Source organism: Ptychodera flava, chromosome 14, assembly GCF_041260155.1.
Source record: "Ptychodera flava strain L36383 chromosome 14, AS_Pfla_20210202, whole genome shotgun sequence".
NCBI classification, from domain to species: Eukaryota; Metazoa; Hemichordata; class Enteropneusta; family Ptychoderidae; genus Ptychodera; species Ptychodera flava.
Window position 1 is genome coordinate 32,610,888 of NC_091941.1, and position 14,266 is coordinate 32,625,153.

General features: G+C 38.1%; 1 protein-coding gene across 2 annotated transcripts in view; it reads right to left on the minus strand.

Moving 5' to 3' along the window:
- The window catches only part of LOC139150212 (hypoxia-inducible factor 1-alpha-like), a 73,656-nt gene that overhangs the window by 11,872 nt on the left and 47,518 nt on the right, over window positions 1–14,266 (minus strand). For both annotated transcript variants that reach the window (XM_070722437.1, XM_070722438.1), the window contains 8 exons: window positions 12,103–12,275; window positions 11,157–11,278; window positions 9,542–9,631; window positions 8,842–9,013; window positions 7,619–7,737; window positions 2,230–2,414; window positions 998–1,104; window positions 64–208 (listed from right to left, as the gene is read on the minus strand). In XM_070722437.1, coding sequence (XP_070578538.1) covers window positions 64–208; window positions 998–1,104; window positions 2,230–2,414; window positions 7,619–7,737; window positions 8,842–9,013; window positions 9,542–9,631; window positions 11,157–11,278; window positions 12,103–12,275 — 1,113 coding nt within the window. The remainder of the gene's footprint in view (window positions 1–63; window positions 209–997; window positions 1,105–2,229; window positions 2,415–7,618; window positions 7,738–8,841; window positions 9,014–9,541; window positions 9,632–11,156; window positions 11,279–12,102; window positions 12,276–14,266) is intronic.

Sequence of the window (14,266 nt, forward strand, 5' to 3'; positions counted from 1 at the left end):
CAAGATTTATTGAGGGACAATACTGGTAAAGGATTTTGCACACACGCAGACAACATTACTTACCCTATTACGTAGTTTTGACAGACCACATACTGGGCTTCATTGCTAGTGTTATAGATAATGGTGGCTCTAGTCTGCATCCAAATCCAGTCACTGTGTTTGCCAAGGAATCGGTAGTACTTACTAACGCTAGTACCCTTCACAATCACTGAAAATGAGAAAAAATAGCGATGATTGTCATGGTTAATGAATGTATAAGTGGGTATTGTGAACTCTGAAACGTATGTGCATGTGAAGAACTCCACCTTGAAATATTGCCAAGTTCTGGACCCACTGCAAAACTTTTGAAGGTTATTGTATGCACATTATATAACTAATCTGAAAACCGGAAAAAAGTAGACTTTGGCAACGGGACAATATAATACACCATATTCGTCCGATTATGAGACCTGGGGTCAACAACATGAAATGGGTGTAATTTTAGGGGGTCTTATAATTGAGCAACCCCATGTTTTCAATACTTCTAACTTGTACTAATTTATTCAAGTCCCTGCAACATAACTCTAGACTTTCACACATTTTTTGTCAGAATGTACAAAAAGTTACATGGGCAAGATTTGATTAACTATTCTGGCCAACCCATAAAAAGTCAAACAAATATGATTCAACACAAGTATATGTACAATGACAGGCAAAGATGAAACACAGCGATCTAGAATTGACTTCCATTACCTAACTTTCAGGCTTCTTTTTTGTCACTGTTAAAAATTTAACAGCTTAAAAAACCCCTGGCTACAACAATTCTTGAAAGTCAGAGAAAATTGTTCTGGCTCAATTCTGCATGAGAATGAATTTCCTGTAAAACGTCCATCCCAATCCCGAGATCCCATCCCTTCCCCCTGTCCCTGTTACTTGCTTCAGTCAATCTCTTGAAACAAATAGGCTGCAGCACTGTTGAAGACATCGTGTCAGAAAATCAGAGAATGTTTCTACTCACGATTTGAATGACAGCTACTGATCTTGCCGACATCCAAAGGGTTGTGGAATTGGTAGGCAGTTTTCCCGATCAGTTCATGAGGCTCATACCCGACCAAAGTTATAATTCTGCGGAAACAGTGTAATAAAATAGTCATTTAAACTTAAATATAACACAAACTCCAGCCACAGAAATGATTAAAATCCATGGATCTGATATTGACTTGGTCAACTTTTTAAATTCACCTGTACTGAAATTTTATTCCAGTCCACGGTTTGAACTCATGCACTTAAGTTTCCTACAATGGCATTTATCTATTTACGTCTTTTACCTTTCACCACATGCCTTTAAACACCTAGTCACTTTGTTATCATCACGGTAACAGAGAAAGAAACCCTGATTACCGCAGGCGTAACTATTGGCAACATGCAAAATGCTGGGCAATGTTTGCCATGGAGAGAGGCTGGTCAAATATTGGCAAAAGTTTTCTTCAGCAAAGTATCCACATATTTCCATCACTAGGTGTCCATGCTATTGATGAATTGGTTTAATCAACTTCTGTATTTACTAAATGGGCCATACGTTCACTTTTTTACCCTCATCCTCCCACAACAATCGGCACCAGTATTGGAGCTACCCACATTGTTGAAAGACAGGGATATCGTTACTGCTATAAACCTTTCAGAGTTATTAACGTCACAATGGTTGTATTGGTAAGTCAACAGAATGAAAATTATTTTCATTTTATCCAGCCTGAAACATCAGATTATAGTCATCTATGTGGGTGTCTCAAAATTTTGGCTTTGAGACCAGTGTAATTACATTTTGAGATTTATTGTGGCATCTTGCGTGGAATCTTTCAATTTTCACCATGATCTCTCGCAAATAATTTCTTAACATATGCTTTCAAGTTGACATATGCAAATATCAGTTGGAATATTAAAACAAATCTCTGACCTTCGTGTTTATTTGCGCAAACGTATTTTCTTTTCATTCAAAGTGCAACATCTGAACAGGAATTTCGAATCATTAATAACAATTGGCTCAGGAAGCGTTGCTGACAGAAGCGTTTGCATTGGTGACTCAAACAAAGTACACTGATGTGCTAAAGCAGAGGTTAATGTACTGCCGGTGACATTTCAACGAGGTGAACATATCGAACGCGGCGACTCGGATATTTATTTGGCTGTCATCCAACATTCAGCATTTTGTCAACAACAATTTCCAGTAAAAATGTAAATAAACCAGCTCACCTTGGGTCGCAAAATGTGAAACTCATATCCAGGTTGTGACGACTCATAAACATGTTGCCGTCCATCCGAATCTCCAAAATGGGACTCGGTTGCGCAGGCCGACAGATACAAATTAACCCCTCCACGTTGTAGCCTTTGCTATTTGATGAACTCTTCAACTTCAGTCGTCCAGAGCACTGGACCAGCTGTAATGAAACAAAACGATACTTTAAGTCATGACAGAGCACTTTTCAACATCTTTCACACTACCTGATAGCGAATGGTTTAAGTCACGAAGAGTACTTTTCACCATCTATCACACTACCCGAAAGCAGTTCTGCATTCATGCAGGTTTTATTTTAATAAACTGTTACATACTTGCATTTAATTTCTTACTATCCGCCCACACCTTCATGCAAAAGTGTTTACAGTTATTCAATTTCCAACAGTGCTTGTCTGATCATTTTCTCTCATAAAATTTTCATCAAGTAATTACCTTTCTGCGATTTTGAAAGAAATATGCTAGAGCTTTTTAGAAAGTTTGTGCTGGGTCAAATGTGTGGGCGGCCTTCCATGAAAAACTGCAATTTATTTTTAAACTTGAATCTTGGCAATGTTAAGGCACACTTTACACCACTGACACAGAGAGTTTTTTTGATACACAGGTATTTGTATTGCAGTCACTGGTGTAAGGTTGAAAACCTGAAAATGATGCTAACTGGATTTGCATATATCTATGCTGATCTACTAATTTCATATATCTTTGCTGTACAGCCCTGACTTCACGTACTGCTACATAGTTCCTGTTTCACATAAAGTTGCAAAAAAATCCAAGAAATTTTTTGGAAGGATTGAATTGTGAAGATATATAACACACAGTGATTGTATTTGCTGCAAATTGTTGGCAAAGTTTTATTGTGTTTGAACTAGAAGATATATGGGTGCACACGTTCTGAGAAGTGGGTACGATTAATATACATCATGGCAGAGTGCAGTTTTGCCATTGTCTTGCTGGAAAGCTGAAACAACATGGGTGTGGCAACCGAAGAATGTTGAAATAACAAGCAAACCACAGATGTGTTTCATTCATTACCCAACTCTTTTGATCATTTTTTTATTCATCTTTTATACGTGGTATGGATTTTTCTTAATTTTGATGACAGCGGTAGGTTTAATTTCCATTTATCTTTAATCCTGAAGTAATGCACTAAAAACCACTGTTCAATGAGACCTCAATGCTGCCAACATAAAAGATGGTAACCCCTTTAAGTTTAAGTATCATTTTGTAAGTTAAGAGGTAATATATGAAACTTTTTTGTTCTATTAAGCCCTACTCGGTACAAAATTGACATCAGACTTTCATGTGCATCTTCATTACACCAAGAGGCAGATACTGTAGGTTGTCCAATGTGGTATGCGCAGAAAAAATGGGAGATGTGTGTGAATCTCATACAGTATGACAATTACCACTGCATAAAGGTTTATATTGGTGTAGCCATGTACCTCTTGTGTATAATGCGTAAGTTTGAAACATGCAAACCTGGATTTACTCACAATGGCAGCCAAAACCCGATGTAAGACCAGGAGACTGTGCAGAAACAGGAATATTTCAGTCGAAAGTGGAACGAAATCAGGATTAGCATCTGTTACACTGGGACACTAGGAATTTTTCGATCGATGTATGGTGGCTATTTAGCTGTATGCAGTGAAATACATAGAATTTTATTGGCTTTATGGGTCCAGATGGCAGAACTGTATCATACCTTCCCTTTTTACACACTGTACATTGAACTCTTCAAGCACCTGTGGGTGCGCCTCCTCATGTGAACGTAAATGGTATAATTTTGAGCACTGATGCTAGCTAGCTATGCATTCTATTGGAGAGCTAGCTTTGTCCTTCAAATGCCACGCTGCATCATTTTAATATAATTGGTCCGAATCTTGGAAGTCATTGTTCCCAGAGGGAGACCTTTACTTTCTTCTGAACACTGGGAGATAATGAATCAAAATGTACTGAATCAAATCAAAGATGAACTCCTTTCTGAAGAAGGAAATTTGCTCAGAGAAAGTCCAAGAAATGCGTGAGGGGGTAGTAAATGTAACATTTACAAGGTTCCTGACATTAAACAAACAAACATTTTGCAAAGGACTTCCAGAACCTAAGGCACTGTAAAAGCTATTTTCTCAGTGGCCGCATGCATGCTTTTTGACCAAAACCCAAAGAAAATTTGCATCGCCAGCTGACATAACAGGCCAAAAATTGCCTTCTTTGAAATGTTACACGAAGGGCATCCATTCTTTGTGTAATATTGTAAAATGTGTGGGCATGATAAAATGTACCTCATTTTGACATTTCAGTTTAGAGCAAAAATTCCTAGAAGCTACTGGTACACATGATGTGGGTGATTTGATCTTCTAGTATATAATCAGCGGCAGATTTTGAGAATTGATGCCCGTGTATTTTGATAAAAGTCTGATCCTGAAAGACTCAACCAGCCTCTGATACTCACTTGCGGTCAAAAAAAAAAATACAAAAATCAAATCCATGAGCAGTGAAACGATAACCTGAACATGAAATACAAGGTTAATGATACAAACAAAACACAAAATTCCAAATAAACACCTTTGCAACCATGTATTTCACCAGTATTCCATTAAGTTCAGACGGGACTTTCCGATCAACTTGCGGGTGATCTTTTCCCCCTCAATGATTAAAACAGTTGAAGCTGCTTGATTCGGTAAAATGATCAATATGCAGTAACGCAAATGGAAATCAATGTAGTCAATGGAAGCCATGCGGAGAATACACCTACTGTCCTTGGGAGAACTCTCCGGAAAGTTGCCACCTTCCGGCAGGGATACAAACACCCACGTACAAAGTCAAGATTCACGATTACTGGTAGCGGCATTTCAGTTGTGGCTTCATTTCGTCCTAACATTTTTGCGGATTAAGTAATGATGGACTTGACTTGATATTAAGATAATCACTGACTATTTTTCACGTTTCAGCAAAATTTCCACTTGCACTACTTTGTATGGATTGTTCACTGAATCTAGCATCGACAGTTTTCATCTGTGGATTAGGATGAAATTCAATATCCATCAGATACTGCAGAAAGTGAGGAGGTGTAATCATGAGATATCAAAACAACAGCGATGTTTTGCTTCAGATTTTGTAAACAAGTAAGAAATTATTTAGAGTAAGCCTGTTTGCCTGCCCACCTCCACCTGTGCTTCATTCTGTAAGTTAACTGATTTTCCGAGATCTAATTACAAGTAGTGACAATGCACGGGCTTCTCGTCAATCAGTGGAGACAGATCAGCCCCAAAACAAGCCCACAAGGCAATACAGGTGGGATGAGATGGTCTGCATAACATCCTTGTTTCCATGGAATATCTACACCTCTACTCCCAAAACAAGGATGAATGATGCGAGGGGTAAATTTTCGACTCTAACGAGATGGCCTCGAGACAACTTTAAGCTAGAAGTGTACGTGGGTGTTCTCCTCATGCAACCAAATTAAAATTTCAAAAGCAAGTATTAACGTCAGTGATTTCAAACACTGAACTGTTTCACTGAAGTCAGTTTGAAATCAACAATTTCATTTTTGTCTCATTCTGTTGAATCAAAGAAATATGGGTGATATCGGAACGATACAATTCTTCTGCCACTAAGGTGGTTACTTGGATGGTAAGGGGGTAGGTAGGTGATGTGAGAGTCTCACAAACCTGTCCTCAACATAAAAGATAAGCTGGGTACATGAATAAATAAAAGGTGAACTTTTACATATGTATCCAGACAAAATGGTATTCAGAACTGATTAAAAGTTTCTTCTTAGTTGGGCTTGAGTATTCTCAAAGGATTGGAATTGACAATATTTGTTTTTTTCTGTTATGTGTCTGTGTGAGATTTTTTCTCTTGCTCTCTCCAATTGCTTTCTATGCCCATTTTGAGGTCACAGTTCTGATGAAGATTGATACCAACGCATGATTATCATTACATATCAGATAAAACCATCAAGGCTGTGAATTCACCAGAATCAATTCCATTAACGGTGTCTCCCAATGTAATGAGTTAATGATTGACAGCGTTAAAGAGTTAACTCTCTGACTCTGAGATGCTAAACACGCATCCAAAACATGCCACTTCTCCTCGTTTCAGCTTCACCCTGCTTCATGTATGATTTGTAAAGTTCATTCCGAGTTGCCATAATCCTTGGGTTAAAATCCTTCAACCTCGTCCATTTATCATCACTTGAGGGCTCTTTTCCCTTTCAAACCTTCTGTGCCCCCTTATTAAGAGATATGTCAGTATTGTATAAACACAAGATGTTTTATGTGAAGTTAATTATACATTTTCACTTCGGGAGCAGAGCGAGCATCAGTATGCTTTGCTCTCTGTTTGGTAGTGGTGAACTTTGGTAGGAACGACGAAGGACAAGAAAATCTGTGTTTACATCAGCAGATACCAGATACTATAGCAAGGTTAATCAATGAAAAGGTTACACTGTAACTAAAACACATCTCATATTTTAAGTTCAAGCCACTGGGAATATTAATCAAAATGCTATTCATAAAATTTCCATGTGTACAGGTATAATTGGTATTTTGATAATTTTGTAATCGTAAACAAGTACTTTGGAGTTGACATATGTTATCCTTGAGTTGAAATGTGGAAATAACTCATCATGAATGAGGTGTCAAATGTGGATCCGTATCTATGACCCACAACAGACTAACCTGACAGAATAAAACAAACAAACAAACAGGCAGACATCATAACTAATGAATTTTTATGACCATACCACAACTCACTTCCATTCACATTACGACACACATTACATTTTGTATAAGTGATGTTTTGTTTCGACAGGTGTTAATTACTTCACAAACTTTACAATCTGTGCCCTGTATGTGACATTTACTCCAGTCTAGCCATGAACCCTTGCAACCTTACGAGATTGGCCGCTTCCTGACAGGTGGGCAGGCGCTGACTTGCATCTTGTTTGCGGATTGAACTACTCAGTGGCGACTGAGGTATCCTTGTAAGTGACACCCGGTGTTGATGGCGGTGAGGATGGAATGGAGTAGCCGGGAGAGAGAAATCCCCATGTCCATAAATTAATTAAAATCTTTTGCGCTGTCAAACTCTCTACAGCTCTGGCACATTCATGTTTTGCTTCTTAATACGCACTCAAGAACACATTATCATATATTGGAATATGTTTACAGGGAAGAAGTGACTTTGTCCGTTTGAGGGGGATGGTAAATTCACACCTATCACTCAGAAGAGGAAGCAGGAGCAAGGTGAAGTTCCATGTCCTGACGCATTCAGAAAAGTGTAAGATTCCAAGAGCCATGGTGGTCACTAGATTCCACCAATCACTGTGTACGTTACATATCCACTTACCCTGTAGCCAATCACTTTTCCTTTACCACCAGTTCCCTTCTTTGGTGTGACTGATCTTATCCTCATGAAGAAAGACCTTTCCTGTATATAATCGACTATTGAGCTGCTTTTTGTCTTATCTGTAATGTTAACACAAAGTATGTCAAAGTAAGACTTAATCATTAAAATAATTCTTCAAAATACAGGTTAAAAACACTGGCGTTGATGTTGCTTCTGTTTATGCCAGACAGAGATAATTCTCTAGATTTGCTCCAGCAGAGCTCTGGACAATAACAAATATCAGATATTTGCCTTATCAACACAATATGCATCCCCATTGGAAGTATTGTTCTTTTTGAAAACTAAATTTCTATCCTGACTTGAAATCAGTTATTAACAAGAACAACACATCTAACACACTACACGTCCTGTGCTGACTAGCTAATCAAATATCGGTGTTTTGACACACCTAGCACCTTAAGGAGTAAACCAAGACAAGGTAGCCTATACAAAGTACATGTATATATAAAACAGAAATGCAATAAAAACAGTCAAAATATACATGTAAAGTTTACAACTGTAGCTTAGCAATCAGAAGCTTTGGAATACCACAAACACAGGGAAAAAATCTAAAATCCCAGTATTTCATGGTATGAAAAGTTCAGAGGGACAGTGGTTATGTTTGACAGGTTTCTCGTTTCTTTTATGATCCTCACTTTTATGGTATAATAGTCTTCAAAATCCACTTATGTGGCATTACGGTCATATTTGCTAAAACCACAATGAACTGTACAGATCGTCATTGTTTGATGATAAAACTTTTAGCATAGTTTTATGATAAAACATGTCCTTTACACCTTCATTGAAGGGTCAACACTATCAATACAAATGTGCCTGTACCCTTAGTGAGGAAAAGTTAATCCTCTTTCTGCCAAGTTGTATTTATTTCTATGGTTTGTCTACGGAGTCTGGTAGAAAGAGGATTATATCGCATGGCCATGGTGATGGAAGTTCAAGTGTAAAGTACATCATATTCTAATTGACATGGGGGTAACAGTCACTGTAAAACAATATCAGATGTTTTAGCTACTGTTCCCATTAATATAATTCAATGAGAAAACAACTGCTGACTGCCAACTTTAACCTTTTCACCCCTAAAGTCCCTGTGTACAGGTCCACTCTAACCAGTGATAACAATAGGTTTGGGCCAAACCATGGTGGTGATAGGGTTAAATTAGACATACCTGAATCATCAAAGAAATGAACCTCCATGGACAGCGGCGAGTCTCCAGAATCATTGACTCCATAGCCACTGTAGGACTGCTGACCTGGTCTCTTCACTATGAATTGCTTTGCCAGCTCTTTTTGGTCATCCGGATGGATGAATTCCACAATATTGTTTCCAATCATGTCGTGCTGCAGTAACAAGGCGAAAAACTCTCATAACAATGGCTTCAAATGACTCTTGACAGAGTCTATTTATTCATAAAAATTTGGCCTTCTTTTTTGTTTTTATTTCTTGGCAAGTACTTGGCAAGTGCTGGGTGACTTTATGAATTAAGAGACTTGGAGTATAGATAGGGAGAGATGGACAAAACCGATGTGCAGATTGACAGCAATGCTTCACAGAGCAGAAAATGGATCAGACAGAAAGGAGGGTACACATACATGTAGAAAGATAACTCACACAGCAATAGTTGGAGGTTTACACACACAGAAAAACAACAACTATTCAAGTCCTCCTCTTCATATACGAGAGATGTGTGAAGCAATTTCAAAGAATACTGGGTGAAAAAGGCATAAGAAAAACCTTACAAGAGAGAAGCAGCCTTGACTTCATTCCCTACATTCTATAATCAGATTTCATGAACGGGGGAGGAAGACTTGCTGTCATATCCAATAAAGTAGTTACAAAAGTAACATGTGCATTGCCGTATTACATACCTGTGGAATACCAAGATGTTTAACAACATTATCAGCCACATAGAGAACGCGTCCTTTCCGGGATATAAATATGACGAAGCCATTTAATGACTGAAACGGGAAAAGATAGAAAGAAGTGGGATAGGAGAGATTAGTACAAATGTCAGCGTAATTATCAATGTTGCCCTTGGCCACACAGTTTGTGGCTGAAATAACATTCACAAAATCTTTGTAATTCATGAGAAGTCCAATTTGTGCAGTAGGCAGCATATCACTGACAGAAAAAAAATTGTAATGCTATTGAAGATAAATGTCATAGCTCAAACTGAACAGCAAGCTTTACGTTGAGAGATTTTACAATCTGCCTACCACCTGCAAACAGTCAATGATTTCTAGCAATGCCGTTTCACACGTTTACAGAGATAGATAAGTGTAAATGACTGGAAGTTCAACATGTCCATGTTTTCAGTCAAAAGTATGACCAAGAAGATCTAGTTTAATATGATTAAAGGTGATCAATAGCCTATGATGACTGCGGAGTTCAGCCTTTCCATGTTTTCTGGAGGAAAACGTAACCACTTTATTTGATAGTTACGACCTTTACGGTAAGAGGAGTTACACGAAAAGGAATTTATTTTTTTATTTTCCCTACGGCTGTTTTATTCAACATCCCTGCCCACATGTTAATCATTATCCAATGAACTGAAGCCTACGGAGACCCTACACTATGTTACAATTCCCCTACTCCATGTTACAATTCCTACTCTGTGTAGGATGGCGGCTGTCAACTGACATAAATTGTTCTCAATTCAAATAAACCAGAAGACAAATGCTCGGTGTGCATGTATGTATATTTTCCCCTTCATTCGGATACCGAAAATGCCTTCACACAACGCAAGCGATGTTTGCCGGTCATTGAATCCAGGAGTCAGACCAATCTGTTACATTTAAACTGGGTGGCCTTCAACTGATGCAAGTACAGGGACCCCATACCTACAGTGTGTCAAGGGTAGAGCAGTTAGTGCTGCCCTGGAGTTAAACAGCACACTGACACAGTATATTGACACGCTGGCTCTACACAAGTGCCACTTTTTTCCATCAAAAAAAAAAGAAAACACTGACAGGGGAAAACTGCCAACAGTATTAAGCAAACAGGAGGAAATTAATTGCTTTAATGGTTCCAGTGAGCAACCATCAACGCAGCTGGACCGAGACTTTCAAAGTTAGGGTTTCCCGACATTGGCGTACATTTCTAGCGTAACATTTGGACCTCATCCCTCAAGTCCTGACAGGTACCAGGCGCAACCGTCATCCTTGGCTAATTCTTCTTCTTAGATTTCTAGCTTGTCCTTGGTGGAAAATAGAACATCTTTGCCCTCAGATGTGAAAAAAAACACGGATCATCCCGTGACTAACCATCCATAGATGATTGATTTATGGTGCCATTACAAAGGGAAAAAAATAGATAAATAAATAGGCACAGATTAAGATGTATTATTATTCTAAATCAGCCTTATCATTGAAAAGTGGCAATGCTTGGAACAGTTCCAAATTATGCCGTCTATGATGGATTACAGTGCTTTGATTTCTCAAGGAGGTAAGAAGGAACTGAGAGAGACATGGACAAGTCGTCTACCTCAAGCATGAGAGCTCCCTCTTCAACTTTATTCTTGGCAATCTCTTTGCATTCTGTCTCCTCTCCATTGGTAATTGCTTTAGTTTGTTGTTGTTTAAGTTCCTCCAGTAAGGCATCTCCCTCTGTAAATGATAATAACGATATGCAAACATGACAACCTGTTGTTTCTTGTAATATGTACATTAACTAGTTGCACTGCTGTTTTTTTCCAAAATTTTTCGATTGTTTGGAGGTCTTTGAAAATGTAATACTGTACATACTGAATACCAAAAAGAGAGAGGAGAGAAGACTCCAACAAAGGGTGGACGCAGGGAACATGAACTAAAATTGAATGTTTTTTTAATGATGTTGCAATGAGTTATACCAGAGAAGATTTGTGCGTATCATTTGATAACTTTTGATTCTTCTTGACATAAATAAGTACATTCCTTCTTGGTTGAATGGTACTAATGAGACCTTTGAGCGAAGCGCCAATGACTGCAGCCCTTCTTAGGCCAAGTTCATATGTCACCTTCAGATCAAGTTGGTTAAAACCAGGGAGCCATAACAAGTCCCACACATTGCTTTTCACAAGGAGTTGAATATTTTAAGGTTCCTGAAAACATTGATACTGTAAATATGAATTTCACCGTCTTAACCAACCATAACATACCAAGCTGAGTAGGTGAAAACAGATAAAGATTTTGGGTCAATACTACTTTTTACTGACTTGACAGATGGGGAAATGACAGTCCTGGCAGGATAAGGATTAAACTTCACCAAAAACTTTATTCTGAGAAGATGGGATGTTATGAGTCTCATGTTAACATAAACTTGACCAAAAAGGAAGCATGGGGGAAGACACTATTGATCATAAAACGAGATACTTGGGCAGTCCCAGGTCTGGTGATGACCCAACCAAACTTTCCAAACTGTGTGGAAGGGATGTGATTAATGCAGCGGGTACCTTTTTGTGTGAACTTCTTCATTCGTAAATAACTGGTGGTCAGTCTGATGATTGAGCCTTTGTCAAGTTTGGAGGTAATTTCCTCAGGAAACGGCAATAGCTTAGCCAAAGCCACGATCTCTACGCCTTCTTTGTCCCGCCTCATCTTAGCAGCATGCCGAGACTTCTCAGCCCTGAGGGTATCAAAGAAAATAAAATATCGGAAAAAAGTCAGTGTGATATGGAAGTCATTCCAATCTTATACGTGTACTTGACCTACTTGCATAAATGAGATAAATAGATTCTCACAGAACCATTATGAGTGTCAAATGTTACAAACAACTGAGTCGTGACTTCACCGGCCAAGTTTTTAAATCCTCATTGGCCAGGTTCAATATTGTTGAATATCTATTCTCCGCTTGAGATACAAAAAAAATCCATTGCAAATTCAGGTTAAAACACCTGACCATAGAAAGTGTAATTGGATGGTGAAAAACGCAACAAAAATTGTCAGAAAGACTGTACACTTCTGTGTATGAGACAATGAACCTTATTAAGGTTAATGCAACATTGAAAGATTTACAACGACATAAGCTGGCGTTTGGTCCTGACGTCACCACACCAAGTGGTAACATGACAGGAAGAATCCTCCTAGCAAAAAATGCTGTGATTGATGAAGCTTTTCAATAACCTAGAGATGCTTGTAAGTATCTAAAAATATGGAGAATTATGATATCCATATCATAAACTGACAATCATGACTTAGAACTGGAAATGAACCAAGCATTACATTCTCTTGTATTGCACCTCGGGAGGTAGATGCAATGCTGAAGCAGTATAGATACAGTAAACAGCTCTCTTCACACTGGCTAACATATTCAACTTCACAAAAGCTGGCCTGTACTCAATTTCAACCTGAGACTTGATTTACACCCCTTTCAACACCAAATTTTGGTACCATCCAATTGTTATCCTTGGTCGAGTTGGACTTTTACATTCTAAAATGGGGATGGAAGGGTATACTGATGTCAAAGGAAGCTCACATGGCAATGTAGCCTTACAGATGATGAAAATGAACCTACTGACGTGCAATGCCTTGACACTTCAACTCCTAGATGAATAGTTTCTTAATTTCAAATACAGTTTATAGCTGAATACAAAAATAGGACAAAGTACTGCTGTGATAGGCCACTAGGGATATGCATATTTGGTTTCGAGTTTTTGTTATATTCTATTTTAAATTTGTTTGCCCTAGCTGTAATTTTCATCGTATCTTCCTAAGATGTTGACCTTGTTAATTTCAAACAACAAACAAAACACATGTTTAATGTGCATAGTGTTACCATATTTGGACAAGGAAGCCAATTATTCATATTATAAATTTAATAAATCCAATCCATTTCAACTGACCTCACACCACATGGATGTAAAATAATGTTATTGATGCATTCACCTTCAACAACAATGTAATTTTTGAAATAAAACCAATGCTTTATTTGTCTGAGTGACAGAGATTTCCATATTTTAGGCACACTGGTACCAGAGATTAATTTAACTTGCACTGCACATGGCAGGGAGATAAGCATATTAATCTTTATCACTGGTATCGCACATTTCACTTGACAAAAACTGCAATTAACGTGGCCATTTCACCGATTGCCTATATCAATAGGAATGCAGTAGATCATTCGGCAAAAAAGTCAGCTGAGTATATGCATTTTGTCAAGTCATTTCATACCATGTAACAACAACATCATCATCATCATCATCATCATCATCATGCCAAGTTCTAACCATGGCAACGCTGATTTGATCACTTCAGCATTATCCATTCGTACCAGTGCTATGACAACAATGAGGATGGCATCATAAAAACCGTATTCTCAATAATGTCTTGTATTTTTCAATGTCTGGATATTTGTAACAGGTTACATCGTACTGGTATGATTTCATACAGGCAAGATTAGTATAAAGTCATAAAAGATGTATTATTGTCTCTTCTTTTAAGGAGCTATTTTTCTGTGATTGATCTATTTATGATACAAGACATCTCAGATTCATCTTCAACCCATACTGTACACAGCGTGATTGACTCTATGAAAGAAGTGTTACTTTATTCACATTTAACGAGTTTCATGTCCAACAAAGACACATTCCTCAACTATTCCTTCTACCATCAAAGTGG